The 23354-nt window shown below is 43.2% G+C and overlaps 1 protein-coding gene across 6 annotated transcripts in view; it reads left to right on the top strand.

Moving 5' to 3' along the window:
- The window catches only part of STIM1 (stromal interaction molecule 1), a 186032-nt gene that overhangs the window by 89958 nt on the left and 72720 nt on the right, over positions 1–23354 (top strand). For all 6 annotated transcript variants that reach the window (XM_040489146.1, XM_040489144.1, XM_040489145.1 and 3 more), the window contains exon 2: positions 13967–14097. In XM_040489146.1, coding sequence (XP_040345080.1) covers positions 13967–14097 — 131 coding nt within the window. The remainder of the gene's footprint in view (positions 1–13966; positions 14098–23354) is intronic.

Genomic DNA, 23354 nt, shown 5'->3' with positions numbered 1-23354 from the left:
TTTTAACATTTTTTATTTATTTTTGGGACAGAGAGAGACAGAGCATGAACAGGGGAGGGGCAGAGAGAGAGGGAGACACAGAATCGGAAACAGGCTCCAGGCTCCGAGCCATCAGCCCAGAGCCTGACGCGGGGCTCGAACTCACGGACTGCGAGATCGTGACCTGGCTGAAGTCGGACGCTTAACCGACTGCGCCACCCAGGCGCCCCCTTTGTATTGTTTGAATGGAGGCTTATTTGGGGCAGAAAGATGGTGAGAAGCTCTTGCCTGGTTCTGGTCTCTGGGAGCCCAGGCATGTGTTCTCTGGTAGGCCATCCAGCAGTGGTCCTGGGTGACCTGAGGATGAACTCCTGCTGCAATGGTCCCTGGAATCAACATTGTTTTTACCCCGTGTGTGTGCCTGGCTCCCCAGTGTTTATATCTTCCAGGCATTTATCACTGTGCTCTTGGGGTCACTGTAATCAGGACTGATTGTTGAGAGCCAGCTCCACTCCTGAACCAAAGGGTATAATCCTAGAGGGTCCACTAATGGGTTGGACACCTCCCCTGGGCACTGTGCAATGTCCTTATCTGGACAAGTCCTTGGATGCCCACTCAAACACTTTTAGAAAACTTTTCCCAGCAGAAATCTGTTTTGAGTTGTTTGTAATTATTTTTTTGGCCATCTCAGACCCTGACAAGTGCTGGCCAGGATGCAGGAATGTTTGGGTCGGGTGCCAGGTCAGAGAATTTGGGGCAACTTTTGAACAAGCGTGTGTTGATTTAATTTCTCTGGGGTTGTCATGCTTCTTGGCACAGATACCTTTAGAATGTAAAGACCTGTGGTATGTGGGACCCCAAAGCTGAGAAAGCAAATCTTCAAAATCTGTAAGCAGCTCTCAGTTGTCCCTAGACTGGGTCTTGTGTTGTCCAGTGCCATGCCTGACACAGGGGAACACCAGAAAAATCAGACTCGTGTATAGTTGGGAAGATGAGACTCAGATAAAGCAGAGAATAGAGGACCAACAAGCAAATGACTAACACTTACAGGGCTTCACTGTTTTTCAAAGGACTTTACGGATTTTTCTGATAAGAAAATTAATCCTTAGGAATAGTCAGAGTATAGGAAAGCTGAAATTTAAGTACCTGCACCTACCACTTCTGTGATTCAGTATATATTTTAATAATTGAGAAGAAGGGGTGGGGGGACCCTGGAGAGCAGAGAAGTGTATCTTACCTCTTTTTGTATCCCTAGTGCCTTTGGCTAGTTCAGCCAGCTAGTTCAAGGTCAGCAAATAGGTGATTGAAAATCAGAAATGAGTATTGAAATGGTAGCATGTGAACACTGAACAGGGGGCCAGAAACTTTTAATTTAGTTAAAAAGGTGATAGAAATAAAAGGGCAGGCAGATAGGCTGTTAAGCAGATGGACAAGTGTCCAGAGCCCTGTAGATGTGGGAGGAGGCATGGGCAGTCAGAACAGCTAGAAGTTCCCTGCATCAGAAGCCTGCGTTATTGAGGTCATGGCCTGCTTGGTGGGGACTAACTTTAGGAATTAGCCACCTTCTTCTGGAGGGAAGCTTTTTGTGAAATCAGTATTTGAAGAAAAAAATACTGAGAGGAGGAAGAAGGTAGAAATGGGGTGGCTGAGTGGAGAGAGGAGAGAGGGCTGAAGATTTCATTTCTTCTAGCAGGTGATTATGTTTCATATGCTTAAATAGAAGCATATTCTTTTGCTCTTTTTGTTCCTCCCTGCAGAGCGTGCTAGGGACTCAGTACTCTGTCTCTAGTGTCTTTTTAACTTTGTTTCTAAGTCTTGATAAGGAAGGTGTCTCTGGCTAGTGCTGGACCTGAAGAAGTTAAGGCAAAACCAGGAAATTCTGTTTTACCCTGCTTGGGGAACGGCACAAGACCAGTTATGACTTCTGTGTTGGCCCTCAATAGGCAAGCAGAACCTAATTAAACTTGCCCCTATTCGTGAGTCTTGGAGGGTAAGGGTTAGAAGTTTTAGGGAGCCCTCTTGAACACTCATCTGGATCTCCCAACCATATAGCCTTGCCATAGGAAGTTAGTGAGACTTCTAATCTGGTTCTGCCACTAGTTTGCTGGCTAACCTAGTGCAAAACAACCCCCTTTCATAGTCTCAGTTTCCTTCTCTAGTTGTAAGGTAGGCAGTGATCCTTGATGCCCCCCAAAGCCCTTCCAACTTTGCCACTTAGAGTTTGAGTACAATGGGGATCTCAGCCTCCACTATTCCCATTCTGCGCCAGGAATTTTGTAAGATTGGTGAAAAGTACATTTTGACTTTGGGTTCTTTTACAAATCAATCTGTGTGAGATGCTGTGCCCCCTCCTCTTGGGCTTGCTTTGTTAGGTTGCCCTGCCTTCCACCCCTACTGTCTTCTACCTGTTTTCAGACTGGTATCTCCTGCTGCTCTGGTCTCTTGTGTCTTACTGTATTCTATTTTGTGTCTTTGTCGTTCATACACTGTGTTCATTCTTGTACTTTTTGTGGGCCAGGATTATGTTGCTTCATCTCTGTTTGAATTTGCTCTTTCATGCAGCTGAGTTCTTCTGGGCATTCATTTGTTCAGTCAGTGAATATTGATTGGAGCCCAAGTGTTGTGCTAGGGACTTCGCTAGGTCCTGGGTGTTGGTTCAAAGCCAGGATTCAGCCATGAAGGCAGCCATGGCTCCTGCCACTGTGGTGCTTTCAGTTTAGTGGAGAAGAAAGATATTAAGCAAATTATCACACAGATAATTATAATTGTGAAAAGTGTTATCAATGTTGGAGAATGTATAATGTGGGCCTAAACCAGTTTGGCAGGGAAGACGATCAAGGTAGATTCTTTGAAGAAAAAGTATTTAAGTTCAGACCAACAGCATGTGTCAGAATCTGCAGGTCAAGAAAGAATGAAGAAGCTTCCATACAAAAGGAATTCTAGGTCATTCTCAACCTGGGTTACACATTAACATCACCAGGTATAAGAGAGTATATGAAGCAGCTAGACTGGTGCTTCATACTGGTGCTTACTGGTGAGAGTATAAAGCAATGAAACTACTTTGGAAAACAGTTTGGCACTTAAAAGTTAAACATAACCCTGTCATATAACCCAGAAGTTCCACTCCTACTGGAACTCCAGATGAAAAACTTATTTTCACTCAAGAAAAATGAAAACCTATGTCCACACAAAGACTTGTACACGAATGTCCATAGCACTTTATATGTGCTAGCTAAAAACTGGTGGATGGATAAACACATTATGGTATATAGTATATACATTCAGTGGAATACTACTCAGTGAGAAAATGGAGAAAAACTACTGATTCATGTGATACCATGGTTGAATCTTTTGAATGCTGAGCAAAAGAAGCCAGCCACAAAAGAGTACATACTGGTGATTATATTTCTTTGAAGTTCTAAAGGCAGGCAAAACTAATTTATAATGATAGAAATCAGATCAATGCTTGTGTGAGGAGGGCAGTGCGGTTTGGCAGTGAAGTACCAAGTGGGAACACTTTGGGGTGATGAAAATGTTCTATATCTTAATTGGGTGGTGGTTACACAAGTGCGTATGTTTGTCAGACACACTGAACTATGCACTTAAAATGGAGACATTTTATTGCATGCAACTCTGCCTTAAAAAATATCCATGCTCTATTTTTATAAATGTCAAGGAAAGGCAAAACTCATCTATGGCGATAAAAGTCAGAAGAACAGTTATCACTGTGGGGTGGGGTGAGGTGTAGTGGTCGTGATAGTATTGATTGGAAAGGGGCAAGAGGGAGGAAGTCTTCCTGGAGTATTTCTTAATTTTGGTGGTAGTTACTTAGATATATACATATGTAAAAGTTAACTGATCTATATGTTTATTTATATACTTTGCTGTTTATATGGTATGTCTCAAAGAAAAACAGAAAACCAAAACTCCCCTAAAACCAAACCCATGCCTAAGTTCCATCCATTGAGATACTGATTTAATTGGTCTGGGACGGGGCTTGGGCCTCAGCAGCATAAGTGCTCCCTAAATGAATCTAATATGTAGCCAGAGTTGAGAACCAACGTGCTATGTGAAAGGAAGGGAGAAACTTGGAACATGAAAGAAGGATTGCACAAAGCTAAGGGAGTTGTTGGACAAGAGACCAGAAAGGTGGCAGCTGGCAAATCATTCTGGGCCTTACAGGCCACTTTAAGAAATTTGAACTTCATCTTAAGAGTAATGAAAAGCTTTTGAAGGGTTTTAAGTAGGGAGATGACTTGGACAGATAATAGCTGGTATGCAGTAGCATTGCCTATAGTTAGCATTCCTGTCAATTGCTTGTTAAGTATTCAGAATATCTCTCCTGTGAGGAGAAGAAGGTTTGGAATAGTTGAGGAGTCTTGAAGGACTGGTGCTTGATTAGAGGTGGGGAGTGAGGGAGAATGAGATGTCAAGGTTTCTGACACCAGCAACTGGAGAAGTGGGAACTTTGGCAGGGGGTCAATCTAATGAGTTTAGATTTAGACATTATGCATCCGTTGATGTTCTTGTCGGACATCTATGTGGAGATATTTAGTAGGTAGTTGGATTCTCTGTGTTTCTGAGGGTCAGAAGGGAAGCTTGAAGCAGAACCAACATCTTACTTTTTTGGGGGGAGATGGCAATAGTTTTTTTGGGGGGAGATGGCATTTCTTTAAATGATAATTGAAGCTGTGAGAAGAGGTCAGATCCCTCCTGGAGAGAGTCGTCTGAAGAGAAGAAAGCCCGGGACCAAACCCAGATTCTTTAAAACTACAACATTTAAAAGTCATGTCTCGAGGAGAAACCTGCTTTGTACACTCAGAAAAGCAAAGATTTATTCATTCATTCAGCAGATCTATATTGAATACCTACTGTGTGCCAGGCACTATATGAGTCCCTGGGGATACCACAGGGAACAAAAAAGTTCCTGCTTTTGTGAGCCTTACTTCTACTGGGGGGGAGATGGGCAGTAAACAAATCAACAAATAAGTGCATCATATGCAAGGTGGTGGTAGGTGCTATGAAAAAATGAAAAAGATATGACCTCTGTCCTCAGATATCCTCAAATAACTACAGTTGTAAGCTGACTGAAGTGAGGCCAGAAGAGGTACAAAGTCAGAAATGCTGGTGGAACTCAGAGGTGTATCTCATTATGTTGCATATTGGAGCTTTATACGTAGTCAATGCTGTGAATTTTTGTTTCCACTGAGGGCTTTCTTTAATTTTATTTCATGTGAATTAAAAAAATATTCAGATCACAGGTTACAGTGAAAATATAATTATCTAGCATTATAATAAAGATATAATATTTTTTAATGTTTACTTTTGAGAGAGAGAGCGAATGGGGGTGGGCCGGTGCAGGGGGACAGAGGATCTGAAGTGGGCTCTGTGCTGACAACAGTGAGCTCTATGTGGGGCTTGAACCCACAACACATAATATTTTTATTTTTATTTATTTTTTTAATGTTTTTTTTTTTTTTTTTTTGGGAGAAAGGGGGGGGGGGGGGGTCCACACACGGGGGGGGGCAGAGAAAGAGGGAGACACAGAATCCAAAGCAGACTCCAGGTCTGAACTGTCAGCACAGAGCCTGACGCAGGGCTCAAACTCACAAACCAGAAGTTCGTGACCTGAGCTGAAGTTGGATGCCTAACCAACTGAGCCACCCAGGTGCCCCACAACATATAATATTTTAAAGCATGCTGGTAAGAATTATAAAAGCCTTTACTGACCACACACATATTTTGGGCCCGGGTTTTTTTTTTTTTTTTAACTTTATTTTTAGAGCAGTTTTAGGTTTACAACAAAATTCAGAAGGAGGTACAGAGATTTCCCACATATCCTCTGCCTCCACACATGCATAGCCAACCCAATTACCAGGGTTACTTACCAGAGTGGTACATTTTTTACCAAGGATGAGGCTACATGAATATGTTATAATACCCAAAGTTCATAGTGTGTTACCTTAGGGTTCACTCTTGGTGTTATATGGGATGTTATTATTACTTTTTTCACATGTTCTCCCTGGGAGGGGAGACATGGGAAGTCTTTGGGGTAGTCTTTTGCTGCTTGGGTAGCTGAAACCAGTGCCTGCTTCATCCATAAGGAAAACTCTTCTGAATTCCTGCCCCTGCTGAGAAGAGTTGGACCTCTTCTTGGATATGAAGACATGATGTTCCAACAAGGGCAGGACCATCCCTCAGGAGGCTGGATTTCACTCAGTGTGGGAATCTGACTCCTCTTTCCTCTGTGGCTAGACCTACAGTGTGCTGTATTCCACGTGGGACCTTTCTTGCCAGAACTTCCTAGGTCCAGGGAACTAGTTTAGTTCCCTTCCTCATTCTTTACCCTTTTGTGTAGAGGGTACTTTCTCCTCCCATGCCCCTTCCCTAGACCCCCAGCTCAGCCTCATTCTGCATTCTGTGCTGTTTTATCTCTGGCATCTCAAGGCCCTTGGTCCTTCAGTCTTCCCAGGGCTGGTACTCTCAGTCTTAACAGTCTTTTGAGTCCTTTCTAAGGGTAAGGGTGGATTCTGATCCCATCTAGAGTCACTGCAGAGCTTGCTGGTTGTGCTTGGGGGGTGGGAGGTCAAGTGGGAGAAATTAACAATCAACAAATGAGACCCCTGCTGGCAAAATTTATCAGTTTTCAGATTCCCCTCAGGTGCCAGCCAAGTGGTAGGGAACAGTCTGACCAGCACCTTTCTTTACTCCTCATCTGTACCTTCTTCTTTGACTGCTGTTTGTCCCACTTCTTTACCTTTGGGCTTGTGTCTCACATCAGACAATCCATGGTCAGGCTCAACTGCAGTGACTCTGCTTTGCATGCCTATAAATACGTGTTCTCAGGGGGATAAGTTACTGTTTGGTGACGAGAACGTGGCTGGAGGAGAATAGGCATCAGGTGGATGGTGGATATTGGTGGTGGGAGCTGGTGGGTTGTACTCAGGAATTCTCTTGTCTTTGGGGCAGATATGGTTTGTTATGAATCCATTCATGCACTCATTCATTCATTCAGCCAGTATTTGCTGATTTTATATTTGACAGGGTGGATGTAGGCCCTGAGGGTTAGAGTGAGTCAAACTTAGTCCTTGCCCTTTTCTGGATATGGCATGCAAACAACTTAGAGCATGAGAATTAATACAACAGAGTTATGTATAAAGTGCTTTGGAGCATAGAGCAGTAAATGATTAGCTCTGCCTGGAGAAAGGAGAGGAGATTCAGACACAAAGGAAAGACTTTGTGGTGTTGGCTGCTAGTGGTTAACAAAGTGTGGTCTGCAGACCGTTGGGGGTCACCAAGATCTTTTCAGGGGTCCACAAGGTCAAAGACATCTTAATAATAATGCTACGATGTTATATGTCTTTTTCTGCTGTGTCTACATTTGCAATGATGGCACAAAAGCACTTAGGTAAAGCTGCTGGCACCTTAGCAAGAGTCAGAGCAGTGGCACAGAACAGCACTGGTGGTCGTGGTATTCCTCACCAACATGCACTCTGTTTTAAAAAATTTATTTTTGGGGCGCCTGGGTGGCGCAGTCGGTTAAGCGTCCGACTTCAGCCAGGTCACGATCTCGCAGTCCGTGAGTTCGAGCCCCGCGTCAGGCTCTGGGCTGATGGCTCAGAGCCTGGAGCCTGTTTCCGATTCTGTGTCTCCCTCTCTCTCTGCCCCTCCCCTGTTCATGCTCTGTCTCTCTCTGTCCCAAAAATAAATAAATAAATGTTGAAAAAAAAATTGTTTAAAAAAAATTTATTTTTAATTTTTTAATTATTAAAATTTTTAAAAAATAAATATAAAATGTATTAATTCTATTAAATTGTGTCCTGTTGAATACATATCTCTTTAGTATTCTGTGTGATGAAACAGGAAGTGTGCATAAACCACTTCTGTGTGTAGAAGTTTGATGCTTCTTTCTCTAAATTTTTTAAATTTTTATTCAAAAATTTTTTAATGTTTATTTTTAGAGAGAGAGAGAGAGAGAGAGAGAGAGAGAGAGACAGAGCACGAGCGGGGGAGGGGCAGAGAGAGAGGGAGACACAGAATCCGAAGCAGGCTCCAGTCTCTGAGCTGTCAGCACAGAGCCCGTCATAGGGCTCAAACCCACGAACCTTGAGATCATGACCTGAGCCGAAGTTGGATACTTAACCCAGTGAGCCATCTGGGCACCTCTGATGTTTATTTCAAGAGAGAGCATTCGTACCACTGAGCTGCAAGTTGAACTGCCTCCTTTTTTCAGGGAACACCATTTTTATGTGAAAGAATAACTGACAGGTAAACTGTACTTACTCAGACTCACGTATTTGGCACGTATTTTCTTAAAAATGAATGAAGTGAGTCTGCTATTAAAGGAAAATAACTGGTAGTATTTATTGCCAACAATAAAATTCTAGTTTTCATTTAAAACTTAGAATTTTGAAAAACTTGGATCTGCCACTGTGAGCTTGACAGCTGCCCCAGATTTAAATCTTTTCTGATGTAATTAGTGGTGATAATAATAACTGTGATTATTTTGATATCGTAGAGATGAAATGGGTCAAATTTGGAAGTTTCCATGTGACCAGTGCATCATGTTACAAAATCACTCCTGGGTAAAAGATCAAAGTGCAAGATAGACCAATAGATTTTAATATAATAGAGTACAAACAGTTTATTTATATAGTTTCAGATTTCACATTGCAACTAATCTTTAATAAACCTACTACTTGTTGATTTTGATGTAATATCAGAGAAGAATGTTCACAGATATCTGGAAGATTATTAAAATATTCCTGTCCTTTCCAACTACATATCTGTTTTGCTCTGTGATCAAAACAACACATTGAATGTGGAAACAGATACAATAAGACTACAGCTGTCTTCTATTAAGCCAGACTTAAAGAGATTTGCAAAACTGTAAAAACAATCCCACTCTTCTCAGAAAACATTTTTTTCAGGGATGCTTGGATGGCTGATTTGGTTAAGCATCTGACTCTTGATTTCGGCTCAGGTCATGATTTTACAGTTTGTGAGATCGAGCCCCACATTGGGCTCTGTGCTGACAGTTCTGAGCCTGCTTGGGATTCTCCCTTCCTCTCTCTCTGCCCCTCCCCACTCGCACGTGCATGTGCACACACATGCTCTCTCTCTCTCAAAATAAACTTTATTATTATTAATTTTTTTTAATGTTTAGGTTTGAGAGAGAGAGAGAGAGAGAGAGAGACAGAGCATGAGCAGGGGAAGGGCAGAGAGAGGGGGACACAGAATCTGAAGCAGGCTCCAGGCTCTGAGCTGTCAGCACAGAGCCCAACACAGGGCTCGAACCCATGAACTGTGAGATCATGACCTGAGCTGAAGTTGGACGCTTAACCAACTGAGCCACCCAGGCGCTTCTCAAAATAAATAAACTTAAAAATTTTTTTTCCAGAAAACAATTATTTTTCATAAAAAATCCTATTAAATTAATGTATAGGAGATTTATTTGTCTAAAATGAATTAATTGCTATTATTAGAATTTGCGTTTTAAATCCAAAAAAAAAAGCCTGGGTGCCTCAGTCAGTTGAGCGTCTGACTTCGGCTCAGGTCATGATCTCACAGTTCGTGGGTTTGAGCCCCTCATCAGGCTCTGTGCTGACTGCTTGCCCAGAGCCTGGAGTCTGCTTCAGATTCTGTGTCTCCTTCTCTCTCTGCCCCTCTCTGCTCACGCTTTGTCTCACTCTATTTCTCAAAAAAAAAAAATAAAAATAAATAAATAAATAAATGTAAAAAAATTAATTTCTAATATGGTAGATATTAGTTTTGGGATTTTTAATTTTTATGTATATAAAGGGGCCCTGGCACCAAAATATTTAAAAACCTACTCCTGTGCTACTCTTTTTACTTACAGTTCTCTTTTCTGCCTGAAGAAATCCTACACATAATTGTTATTTAGTTATTTGTTCAAAAAACATTGAGCATCTATCAAGAACCTGGCTTTTGCTTGCTGCTGGGGACATGGTCCCAAGCCCTTATGGACATTGTTTGATAGGGAAGACAAATGAAACAGAGAACTGAAACACAGTATGATAAATGTTATTGGTGATAGACACATAAATGCTGTGGGAATACAGGCTATTGTCGGAATCACTTGCTAACTCATCTAGAACATGTGACTGATTGATTTTTCAAACACAGTAGGGGGAGTGACTGAAGTTAGCAGGAAACTGTTCACATGTTGCTCTGGGAGGAAAGAAGGAAACTACAAATGTATTGATTGTCATCTTTTTGCATGCCCTATGCTATGCTAGGCGTTGGAACAAATGTGGTCTTAATTTTCATAAAAACCCTGTCGGCAGAGATAATTATCCTCATTTTGCAAATGAGATATTGGAGGCTCAGAGAAGTTGAACATCCTGTCCAACATCATATAGATGTAACTAATGGAGCTGGGATTTTGACATATGTGTTCTGACTCCAAGTCCAGGGCTCTTTTATTAATAATGCATTGCTAAACGGGTGGATCTTCTAAGGTATTTCCAGGTGGCTCTGGGAAACCTTGCCAGGTTGGAACGAAGGTATAAGAGAAGATAGACGAGGTGTCAGGAAGGAGAGAGACAACCTAGGAAATGCTTGGTAGAAGGAGTCATTTGTGAATTTTGACTAACATGGTTTTTCTGGATAGGATTCTATGACCTTAGGAGACATCAAGGTTTTATACTCCTTTATTCTCAATCCCTTAAATCCTTCTCTATGCCAGATGATGCCAACAGCAAAGGTCACCTGTCTGTCTGATCAGTTTACAAACCAGAGCCTAGCATTTGAAGCTAAATTTCTTGCACCAGCTATAGGCTTTTGGGAGAGAGGCTGGCTGACCTTAGGCCACTCATGCCCAGCCTGGAGGCCCCCAGTCCCTAGAGCTCAGCATTTAAACTTTTTCCTGTATTTAAAAAAGTTTATTAGAGGCTTCTGGGTGGCTCAGTCAGTTAAGCGTCCGACTTGGGCTCAGGTCAGAATCTCGAGGTTCGTGAATTTGAGCCCTGTGTTTGGCTCTGTGCTGACCCTTCAGAACCTGGAGCCTGTTTCAGATTCTGTGGCTCCCTCTCTCTATGCCCCTCCCTTGTTCACACTCTGTCTCTCTCTCTCTCAAAAATAAATAAACTTAAAAAAAAAGCTCATTAGAAGTTGTGCTTTATGATAAACCTGTTTGTGGATACAGGCTAATGAAAAGATTGTATTTCTTTGCTTTGAGTCAGAAATCTGTCAACTTAATGTGGTTCAGGTGTGCTACCTAAGGTTTTCTAGAACAAGGGTCAGCAAACTATAGCCCTGGGGTCAAATCCAGCCCACTGCATGTTTTTTTGAATAAAGTTTTATTAGAACACAACTAAGCTCATTTACTCATGTTTTGTCTGTGGCGGCTTTTGTGCTCTAAGACAGAGTTAAATAGTTGTAACAGAGACTATATGGCTCATAAATCCTAAATTATTTATTATCTGGCCTTTTACAGAAAAACTTTGCTGACCCCTAGGGTAATCCTGATTCTTTCTGTCATGGTACTTAGCACATGGTGTTTTAATTGCCTCTGTCCCCTACTTTTAATAATATATATATTTAAGTTTATTAACTTATTTTTAGAGAGAGAGAGAGAGAGAGGGAGAGCGCATGTGTGTGCGCAGGTGTGCATGCATGTGCAAGAAGGGGAGGTGCAGAGAGAGAGGCAAAAAGAGAGAGAATCCCAAGCAGGCTCCATGCTGCCAGGGCTCGATACGGGGCTCAATCTCATGAACTATGAGATCATGACCTGAGCTGAAATCAAGAGTCAGATGTTTAACCACCTGAGCCTCCCAGGAGCCCCTCTTCCCTACTTTTATAACTAAGCTCCTTGAGAGCAGGGGTGAGATCTGACTCATCTCTCTTTATGCCCCATGCTGATCGCAGAGCCTGACATATTAAGAGCACACAATAAATGTTGTTTAAATGGGCACATCATGTGCTGATTAAAAAGCTCTGATGGGCAATTTTTTTTTTCTCATTCTGATAGGCAATTATATGCGCCTCTGATTAAGACAAAAACAGAATTAAGGGAAGGAAAACATGTTGGTTATGCTAATCCCAGTGCTGTGTGCCTCACCTATGAACCAGTCGTTACTTACTGCAATTTTTTTTCGATAGGTAGATGACACAATCATGCCAAGAGCTCTTGTTGGTGAGGAAGTTGAGAAACAATGCCTTAATCTTTGGCTGCATTCTACCACCACCGCTTTACCCCACCCTCTGCTCCCCACTCCCAACTTAGCAGGACAAATGTAGTAGAATATACAGTTACATGGAGATATTTCTTCTTCATGTATTGTATTCTTCTTACTTGTCTTTTTTTAAATGTTTATTTTTGAGAGTGAGAGTGCGTGCGTGTGCGTGAGTGGGGGAGGGGCAGAGAGAGAGGGTAACAGAGGATCTGAAGTGGGCTCTGTGCTGACAGAAAAAGAGTCCAGTGTAGGGCTCAAACTCCCTGAACCTCGAGATCATGACCTGGGCCAAAGTCGGACACTTAACTGACGGAGCCACCCAGGCACTGCTTACTTTTTGTCTTCTATAAAGCCATTTCTTCAGTGTGCTTCTTACCATCTGTGACTAACGGAAGATGAAACCACGCTAAAGCTGTTTGGTCACCTTGGCATAAAGATAGGTGAAGTACCGACCTGGGAGTCAGTAAACCTGGGCCCTTGCTGTGACTCTTCAGCTGTCTTTGATTTGGGGCACATCAGTTAACATCTGTGAGCTCCAGTATCCAACATGTTTTTATTGAGTCACATCTGGGACACTTGACACATTTAATATTTACATCTCTCCCTCATTTTGAAAAGGATTTGAGCAACTCGTGAGTGACAGAGAGTTGACTTGTCCTGTCTGTTCCCTGTCTCTGACCAGCAGTCAGCTGAATGATTAAATGGATTGGAGTGTTTTGGGACTTTGATCAGTGCCTCGGAGAAGGCCTCACAGCCACAACAGCCTCTCTACCCTGTCCTTATTTTCTCTCCTGTGACAACTTCTTCCTTGGGAGTAATCTGAGGAGTTTTTGCTGGAGAGAAGGAATCAAGATCAGGGTCAAAGGGAAAGAGGAATTTTAGAAGCTAAGAATTGGAAGACATACTAGAAACTTTACTTAAAATATCTTTTTCAGATAGTGAACTTGAGGCCTGGAGAAGGGACGTGACCTCACTTGGTAGAGCTAAGACTAGATGCCAGGTCTGCCTGCTGTGTGTGTGCGCGGTGTTTTCCAGGGTTCTAAGAGAGGAGTAGGTGGCCTCGGCTCTCGTGCTGGTTTTTGTGTCACATTAACGACTGTGTCGGTGGGTGGGGGAAGCTGTACTGCAGACCTGCCACGCTGTTGCACCCGGTGTGCCCAGGACCTTAGATGTCTGAGAGCTATTTGCTGACCGTAGCTGTCAATGGGCGGGCATAGCATGTGAAGGGTTTCTCCAGTTAGTTTGTGACTGGCATTATGTTATTATTACCAGCAGTGACAAAGTGAACCAAAAGGAAAACTACATATTATTTTGGCATTGCAATGAATGGGCTGTCTTCCTGTTTCTGGAAAGATTGTATTCACATGCATTTATTTATTGACTGATGAAAAATGGTATTTCACTTGAATATGTATTTCTTTGCTTACTGGTAAGGCAAAAGTTTTTTTTCTGTGTTCATTGGCTATTTATATTTTCTCTCATGTATATTTTTTCTTGTGAGTTACCTATTCACGTTCTTTGTCTAGATCCCAGGGTATTCCCAGCCTTATGCTTGACTTTCCTGCCAGGGAGCCATCAGGATAATAGGACATTGTCCCTAAATTGGGGAACTCAGCACATCCTGGGGGAAGAGAGTTGAAGACTGGATGAAACACTTTTCTCACTGTACAAATAGCTATTTAAGTGGCTACATGAGGTTTGAGGTGCTAGAGGCTAAGGACACTGAGACAGGTGGGTAGCAGAGGCCAGCAGTGCCCACAGTAATGTTGTCTCTTGCTTTTCCTGTACAGAGTTTTGCCGGATTGACAAGCCCCTGTGCCACAGTGAGGATGAGAAGCTCAGCTTTGATGCAGTCCGCAGCATCCACAAGCTGATGGACGACGATGCCAATGGTGACGTGGATGTGGAAGAAAGCGATGAGGTGAGCTCTCTCCCCCTGCCGTGGCTCCCTTCTCTTCCTGTTTGGACAGTCCCTGAAGGCTGCCTAGACACTCTTCCCTTTGGAGAGATGTTCTTGGTATTGGCTTGTTCTCTAGGAGCTCCTTCCTGTCAAAGGGAGTGATTCTCAGCAGAACAGCCCTGTAGGAGCCAGCCTGTCCGAGTGAAGGCCTGCTGTCTGTATGCCTGGACTGGCTCCCATCTGCCTACTGGCTAGAAGTACAACACTGACTGAGCTATGCTGTTTGAGAGGGAGAGAGAGTCCCGAGGTCGGTCTCTATAGTTCCCCTGAACCCATATTGTAATCCTGCTGCAGATGGAGGGCATCAGTCTGTACTTACTATGTACTCAGCCCTGTGTTGGCATGTAGGAGAGACATCAAAACAGTCATTATCCTGCCCTTTGGGAGTTTATAGTCTGTTCAGGAGGAGGAAACACATGTTCCTAGAAAGATTATTCTGAATTCCAGGCTGTGGTTGCTGGGAGCTGGTTGAGTGGTCCAGATAATAGGAGCGAGAGGAAACTCTAGATGAAAAAAGCTCTGTTATTGTTTCACCTTTTGGCATTACTACAGTTCCAATTCCACAGAGCCCAGAGTGCAAAGTCATCATGTGTGGAAAGATTGAAAGGTTTTAGTTGATTTCAAGCTCAACGTGGGCCAGCAGTTTGGTGAAGCTGCCAAGTTATGCCAAATCTTTAATAGTGATATGGTGCGTGTCATGGGGAAGAGGTAAGCCTAGTTTTGAGTTCAGTCTTGGATCTCACATTGTCCAAGGTATTTGGAACAGTGCGAGCCTCTACAGAAAAGGGTGACCTGAATGCTGAAGGGTATGGACACTATGAAATGGAGAGCATTCAGTAAAACTTAGTATTTATGGGTATTTATTATGTATGTGCCAGGCACTATTGTAGACATGGGGATGTGGCAGTAAATAGGACACAGACATCTGTCCTCCTATCATTTACAGTCTAGTGAAGAAACTTGAGCCTGGAAAAGAACAGATCCGGGTAATATAATTTGTATCTCACATACATTAGAAGTGGAGGAATTAGATTTTTAAATAACGACAGTGATGGCAATGAAAACTGCAGCACCAGCTCTCCTTTATTGGATTCTTATTCTATGCCAGGCATGGTGTTAAGCTCATGGTGTTAAGGTAGTTGCTCTTTTACCTTTCATAACAGCCTTTTGAAGTTGGTATTATTGTCAAGGACTGGAGCCTTGGAAAGGTGAAGCATTTTGTTCAAGGACACATTGGATATGAGCACAGATCTGATTTCAAAGCTTGTGCTATTAAGTACCGCTATATTGTTTCTCTTAAACTAAAGGCAGGACCAGGACCAATGTGGGAAAAGTAAAATATGGCCATATTCTTCTAGAATGAAGAATCGTCTAATAGTGCCATCTTGTCTTAGGAGAGGCCTCCTTGGTAGGTACGTAGTAAACTCCCCGTCACGGAAGATGGGCAAGTAGAATACAGCGCTCTATTGATTGGTTAGCAGAGGGGATCCTTGCATTAGGTTGAACTGGGTAATGTCTAAGTAATTTATAAGAGGAGAAAAATAGACTTCCTGGAGCAGAAGCAGACATTTGGGTGGAGTGGAAGGGGTGGGGCTGCCTGAGTGGTAAGTGGGGAGCCAGTGTGAACACAGATGTGGCGGGGGGGGGGGGGGCTCTGACTAGAGCAGGGGGGGTTTGGTTGGGTGGAGTGACTATGGTGGAGGACTGCAGGACAAAAACCTGGAAAGGAAAGTGGGGCCCAGGCGACTAGGCTGAGAGATGAGTACTTATTGAACCTGGCAATTGTAGGTTCTTGAGCAAGGACAACAGGTGTGATGAAAGTTTTGGTCGCATCTTGAAGTGGCACTGGCCCTCAAAGGACCCAGATTTTATTTGTCTACGATGGGAAAAGGACCATGTTCCTGGACGCAAATGAGGACTAGAGGTTTCCCTCTCTCAGGGGGCCTGGCCACAGGACTGGGGGATAGGTGGCACACCAGTTAAGAAGGTGATATGATCTAAGTTCCACAATTCCTGGATATCCTTGTCACCCGCTCCTCCTTCTTTTTTCACTTTCTGCTGAATTGCTTTGTCAATGAGGAGAGGAAGAAAATGTTCTTTTTAGAGGAATGTTACCACAACAAAAAGCTCATCAGCACAAACTGTTCTAAAATAACACAAAAGCTGTCACCCTGCTCTTCTCTGTGCCAGTGGTGAGCTGTTCTTTTTCAGTGTAGCTTCTGCCTTGCTTTGGCTTCAACTTCTCTCCCGGCAGGCTCAGGCCTCTGGTGGTGAGAGGGGCCTGCCAGTCTGGGTTTTCATCATCGGTCACAAGCTACTGTCTTTGAAAGAGAAGGTAATGGTGGCAAAGTATGTGTGCTTAAGTCAGTCTAAACATGTATGAGACAACCTTGGAGTTCAGGTTCTAACTTAGCATGTTGGGTGGACCGCTCAGAGCTTAGAATATTGGCTCACGGGTACTGAGCAGAGATGAGACCCTGGTTGTGCTGGCTATGATGGACCTGAGCTTTTTATGACCATTCGAAAGCACCACTGATTCCCCAAGGATTTTAGAGGAAGTCTGAAGGGATATCTTCAGGCTTCATTTGTTCAGCCTCATATCAGCAAGCTTTCCAGGTGACTGAACTATATAACCTCAGTTCTGGATCTTGTAAAATTTTAGCCATTTTTGAAATAAGTCTTTTTATAGATTATTGTGAACAGAGTGTTAACTTTGGATCATTCAGAACATGTCATCAGGCCTCTTCTATAACTACCCCAGGGCTTAGATTCCTATGTGCATTGTTGTGATTTCTTCTTATAATTTCCCTGTCTCTTCTTTGATTCATCCCCATTTCTAATTTCTGTTTACTTCTCTGTGAGCTTTGAAATTAGACGTATGGTAAACTGAGACTCAGCAGGCATTGTATAGGAAATATGTAATCATTGGCATGTGGGGCAGCCAGTTTGGCTGCTCCAGTACTGTCTTTGTTTGCTTCTGTCCTAGTTAGCGGAGCTATGGATTGTGGGCCCTTCAGATGAGCAAGGTGGCATTATTGGTGATGGTGCCCTTCTTGGCAAAGCTGGGAGGGAGTTCTACCAAGCCAACAGCATGGAAATTCATGACCTGTGTTGTACTGAGACTTCTGGTGGGGACACTGCCTGTGGGCAATGGATTTGCTACAGTGGGATGGTCCTATCAGGTTGTTCTGACAGTCTGAGGTGGACAGACAGAGGCTGTCTAAACCTGCTGTCCCTTCATGAGCACTGGGTGTTGTATGTAAGCGATAAACCACAGTAATCTACCCCAAAAACCAAGAGCACTTTACACACTGTGTGTTAGCCAATTTGATAATAAGTTATATTAAAACAAACAAACAAACAAACAAACAAAACCATTGTCCCTTCAACTGGATCCCTACAAGGAAAATCAAGGGCATTTATCCAGCCATTAAACAAATTTTTGTTGAATACCTGTTGTAGGACTATGGATTCCGTAACAAACAAAATGGATACGATTTTAGTTTTTATAGAGCTTGCATTCTAGTGGTCTGTATGTCACAGGCAATTAAATGAGAAGTAAAATTCTGAAATTAGGAAGAACTGTGATTATAGTAGTTTAGTGACTTCCCCTTTAATTTTCTCAGGTAAAATGGTGGTTAATGATTCCTACCCTTGCAGGGCTATTGTCAGAATTCAGGGAGAAAAGTGCTGGTAAAGTTTCCAGCACAAATAACTCCCAAACTCTACAGAAACCAAACAAGTCAACAAAACATGGGAAAAAATTTGAACAGACACTTCATCAAAGAAGATATATGGATGACAATTAAACACATGGAAAGATGCTCAATATCACTAGCCATTAGGGAAGTACAAATTAAGACCACAGCATGATAGCACCACACGTCCATCAGAATGTCTAAAATTAAAAAATGGACAACACCAAGTGCCAGGCGAGGAGGTAGAGCCACCAGAACTTTTGCTTATAGAGTTTCTTAGAAAGTTAAACACAATTCACTACATGCTCCAGCAATTCTGCTTCTCGGTATTTATCCCTATAGATAAATGAAAATTTATATTCACACTAAGACTTGTACACAAATGTTCATAGCAGCTTTATTCATAAGCGCCAAAAACTGGACAAAAGCAAATGTCCTTCAATGTGTGAATGAATAAACAAACTATGGAAAACTGCTCAGCAATTAAAAGGAATGAACTATTGATGCACACAACATAGATGGATCTCAAAGGCCTTATATTGAGGGAAAGAAAGCAGACTCAAAAAGTTAACGTGCTGTATGATTCCATCTACATGACATTCTGAGAAAGTAGGGATGGGAGCTAGGCCAGTGGTTACTAGGGGTTAGGAATGTGGGGAGGGTTTCATTATCAAGGGGCAGAATGACAGAATTTTGGGGGGGGGGTAATAGAATTTTCCTGTGTCTGGGTTGTGGGACAGTTAGAAGAATCTAAATATGTTTCAAAACTCATATGACTATATACCCCGGCCCCCCCCCCCCCAAAGTTAATTTCATCATGTGTTAGTTATGAAAAAAGTTGCCAGTATAGTACCAGACACACAATTCAAGCTCAGTGAATGCTGGTTATTTTCCCCTTTCTGTTTCTTCTGTATTTCCCAGAAAGTTACCTGTATCTGACAGTTGTATTTTAATGTTTGTTTAACTGATGTGTTTCTCTCACCAGACTGTGAGACTTTTCAGGGCAGGGACTGGCCTTATTTGGTTATTTTGCCTTTGTTTCCCCAATTCCCAGCAGAGCCCTGTACAGAATATGTGCTTAATTTAATCATTGGGTGGAATGACTGGCTGATATCTGGGTAGCAGCATAGTGTCTGGCTGAGAAGGGAGGCTTGAGCAAGGGTGTGATCACACATTTTGGGGGGGGGTGGATGGTTAGGTAGCAGTATGAGCCCAGGAAGCTGCAAAATCAACTTATGCTTTTGTTAGTGTCTGTGCAGTGTGGTATAGCAGCATAGCACAGGGTTGAGAAGTGGTGCTCTGGAGCCACACAGACCTAGGTTTAAACCTGGCTCTGCCTTCAGCAGCCATGGAAACTTGAAGAAGTTACTTCATCTCCTTGAGCCTCGGTTTCTTCATTGGAAGTGGAGTGATAAGAGTAGGCATCCCATGAGTTTGTTGCTAAGATTAAATGAAATAATGCATACAGAGCACTCAGTACCATGCCTGGCATATGGAAGAGGCTCAGTAATGGTTAGTTTTTGCTATTATTATTATTATTGTTATTGTTTTCATCAGAAAGCACATACATTTTAATGCAGACAGGCCTGTATTCAAAACTTGGCTTTGCCACTTACTATGTGACAAAAAAGCAAGTAACTTCACCTCTCCAAGCCTCAGTTTACTCCGCTGATTGAGGAGATCTTTGCAGGGTTGTTGTAAGAATTTAATGCACGCAAAGGGCTGACACAGGATTTCATGGTTTTTCCTCCCTCGGGGTGGTGGTACAGATAGTGAGGGCTGGCCTATATGGCAAGACTTCCAGATCAGCTCTCTCATCCCATGGCACCGGCACCACAGTGTTCAGCTCTGGGAGCCACCCCCAGCAGCTTGGCTGACTTGACTAGGACCAGAGCGCCACAGGAGGCAGTTCTATGTGCGCCCGAGTAGCTGCTATGAAGGGGGTGGGGCATGACAGAGCAGGGCCACACTTTTCTAGGGGCTGCAACTCCTCTAGCCGCTCCCCTTAGCCTCCTGTCTGTATGCCTGTGTGCTTTAAAAAAGATTTATGTGAGAACTTCTCATTTCCCCCCACCCATGTGGAAGGCTAGAGGAGTTTCGAACAACAAAGCCGTATTATAGTACTGTCACCAGATCTGTTTGACTTTAGCAGGGTAGGAGTTGACTTGCTTTCCACCTTTTTCACTGCCCCACCAAGAGGCATGCTTGGTTGTGGGAGGCTCTGTGAGTCGGGAAGGATGGAACCTCGCACTAAGTGGAATCAGGGCTGGGGGAACTCAACTTTGAGAGGAGCGCTTCCACTTGCAAACCCCAGAGGCCAGCAGGAATTGGACTTGGTGGGAGGTGGTATATAAGGAGGGAGGGAGAAGCCCTCTGTGCTTCTTGCATATAAGCAGTGCTGTGGCCAGGCTGGGCTAATTTGGATGAGGGCGAGTAACTGAGTTATGCCCAGAAGTTATCAGCATGGTTAATAATAATTGCTTTCCCTCCTCTGCCTTTGGGCCTCATTTCCTTACATCCAGATAGCTGTAGACACCTCCAAGTGCTCTCTTTCCTCTAGCATCCCTTTACCAGCCCGTGTTGTTCATGCTGCCAGCGGTCTTCCTAAGTTACGTTTTGGTTTCATGTGTCCTGCGTGATTTTCTTTTCTTATTCCTTCTGACTATCTGTGTCTAGCACTCCATCCCTTCAAATCTGGCCTTGGTCTTTCTTAAGACTCTCTGCACCTACCTCCTACCACTCTGGTCTGACCCTGGTCCTCACTGTCTCATAGCTGTTCCATGCTTATTGCAGGCCCCTTTCTCTGCTCAGCTAGTTCTCCCTAGCTGGAGTTAACTTCTTATATCCCTCCCTTCAACCCTTGGCCCTGTCCGTATCTGTCTTAGGTGTCCTCTGGAATGCTCCACGCTCACTTTTCGTGTGTGAACTTTCCCTGATTTTCCCACCCCCACTGATTTCTCTCATCCCCGTACCAATTCCCATAGCACACATTCTATATCAACTCAATTTAGCACGTAATTAGAATGTCTTGCTTTGTGCCCTAATGATTTTGATTGTATTATCTTACCTATAAGTTTGTCTTTTTTGCACTATTACTGGAATTACTGAAGCACAACTCTGATCATTACTTCTCCCTTGTAAAGGGAATGCAATGGAAGAGGACCATCCTTACCACGTGTCAAGCCATGTTCCAGCTGATGGCTCGTACAGTGTCATTTAATGCTCAACCACTCTATGAGCTAGGTGTTATTAATCGTCTTTTAGAGGCCATTTAACTATAAGAGTGGCCTGCCTTTACTTACTAAATTAGTCTTCACTATCTAAACCTGCCTGTTGGTGCTCCCACAATCTGCCTTTAGCTCTCCTGACTAGTTCACGTTACACTGCATTCCCCTACTTTATCCTGCAACCACTTCCAGTATGTTCTCTCTATCCTATCACTGTGCCTTTGCTTTAGATACATTTTCATCTCAGCATCTCTCTGCCTCTCCTCTTGCCTGTAAAAATTCACTCATCCACCAAAGCCTAGATCAGGGTGTCTGAACCTCAGCATTAGTGGCATTTTGGGCTAGATGATTCTTGGTTGTAGGGAGCTATCTTGTACACTGTGGGATGTTTCGCAGCATCCCTAACCTTTATACACTAGATGTTGTAGCAAACCTCCACCATCAGTCCTTACCCCAGAAGTTGTGACAACCAAAATATCTCTATTGCCGATTGCCCTGGGGGACAGAAGTGCCCCTGGTTGAGAACTGCTGGCCTAGATTAAATGTTTTCTCCTAGAAATCTTATTGTTTCTTTATGTGGGAAGTAATTGGCATGAATCTCTCATTTGGCATATCGCTCTGCTCTGTATTGTAATTAGTTGTCTGTGTAACTAGATTGTGATTGCCTTCAGGGGCAGGAACCAGGTCTTATTTATTTATCACTGTGTCTCACACAGTGCTTGGTACAGGGCCTTACACACAAAGGTGATGAGTTAAGTTTTTTTTTGAAATTTGAATTTGAAAGCAGTGATCTTGTCTTATCACTGAGTGCCCCTTAAATTATTTCCTTAGGGCAGAGCTAGAGTCCAGGGTTGGCTGGCCAGTGGTAGTGGGGCAGGGTGCTTTGGATTTGTGAGTTCCTGGCCAGGATGGTGGCCGGCTCAGTGGTGGGATGTTTCTAGGAGAGCTAGGGTCTAGGATACAGATATGATATTGCTTAGCGTATGATGTGTGTGTCTGACCTCTGTGACCCCTTCCTTATCTTTCTACCCTATGCTGTGAATCACATACAGAATCTGGGTGGAGGTGAAATCACTGTAGTTAAAATAATAGGGAAGACTTACGGGCACCTGGGTGGCTCAGTCAGTTAAGCGTTCGACTTTGGCTCAGGTCATGATCTCATGGTTCGTGGGTTCGAGCCCCGCATCGAGCTCTGTGCTGGCAGCTCAGCCTGGAGCCTGTTTCAGATCTGTGTCTCCCTCTCTCTCTCTCTCTCTCTCTCTCTCTCTCTCTCTCTCTGCCCCTCTCCTGCTCACACTCTGCCTTTGCCTCTCTCTCTCAAAAATAAATAAACATTAAAAAAATAAATAAAATAATAGGGGAGACTTAGAGAAAAACATGTACAAAGAGGGCAGAGATGAACACAAGAAAAAGAGACACAGAATGCTGAAAGGCTATGTGACTGAGCAAAAGTACACACGGGCTTTGGAGCAAGAAAGATGAGGGTTTTAGGTGTACTTTCATCAACTGTGAGTTGTGTGACCTTGGAAAGTTTCTTAAATCTCTGTGAGCTTTCATTTTCTCATGGTCACATGGGGGCAGTAGTCTCTGCCTTGAAGGATTATAGCCAAGATGAAACGAAATCATGTGTAGAAAGTGCCCAGCCTGTGGTTTCGTTCACAGTGGTAGCACCACTGTGTCTTCTCCTCCTGCTACTGCTTCTGCCCACCTGGCCTGAGGTGGCTGCTTTACATATACTCTCTCATGGAATCTTTACAAGAAACCTGTGGGGCAGGTATTAATCTTTCCATATAACCAATAAAGAAACTGAGACTGAAATTAGCACATAGTTACCTGTTTTGGGGGTTATTGCAACTCGGATCTGTATCAGGCTGATGAAAATGTTCTTTTTAAAAAAAAAATTTTTTTTTAATGTTTATTTATTTTTGAGACAGAGACAGACAGAGCATGAATTGGGGAGGGTCAGAGAGAGAGAGGGAGACACAGAATCCGAAGCAGGCTCCAGGCTCTGAGCTGTCAGCACAAAGCCTGACATGGGGCTCGAACTCATGAACCGTGAGATTATGACCTGAGCTGAAGTCGGAGGCTCAACTGACTGAACCACCCAGGCGCCCCTGATGAAAATGTTCTAAACTTGTGGTGAGGTTGCACACCTCTGAATATGCTAAAAACTCTTGAGTTGCCCACTAAATTGGTATGTAAATTATATCTAAATAAAGATGTTAAAAAAATAAAGTTGTCACTACAACATTTGTTGGTGTTACGGTCACCTCCCACTTGCCTTGCTATATAG

The sequence above is a fragment of the Herpailurus yagouaroundi genome, unplaced genomic scaffold (genome assembly GCF_014898765.1).
Source record: "Herpailurus yagouaroundi ecotype Mexico unplaced genomic scaffold, PumYag 180, whole genome shotgun sequence".
Taxonomy (NCBI): domain Eukaryota; kingdom Metazoa; phylum Chordata; class Mammalia; order Carnivora; family Felidae; genus Herpailurus; species Herpailurus yagouaroundi.
Note: the sequence above shows the minus strand (reverse complement) of the source record. Positions and strands in the feature narration are given on the sequence as shown.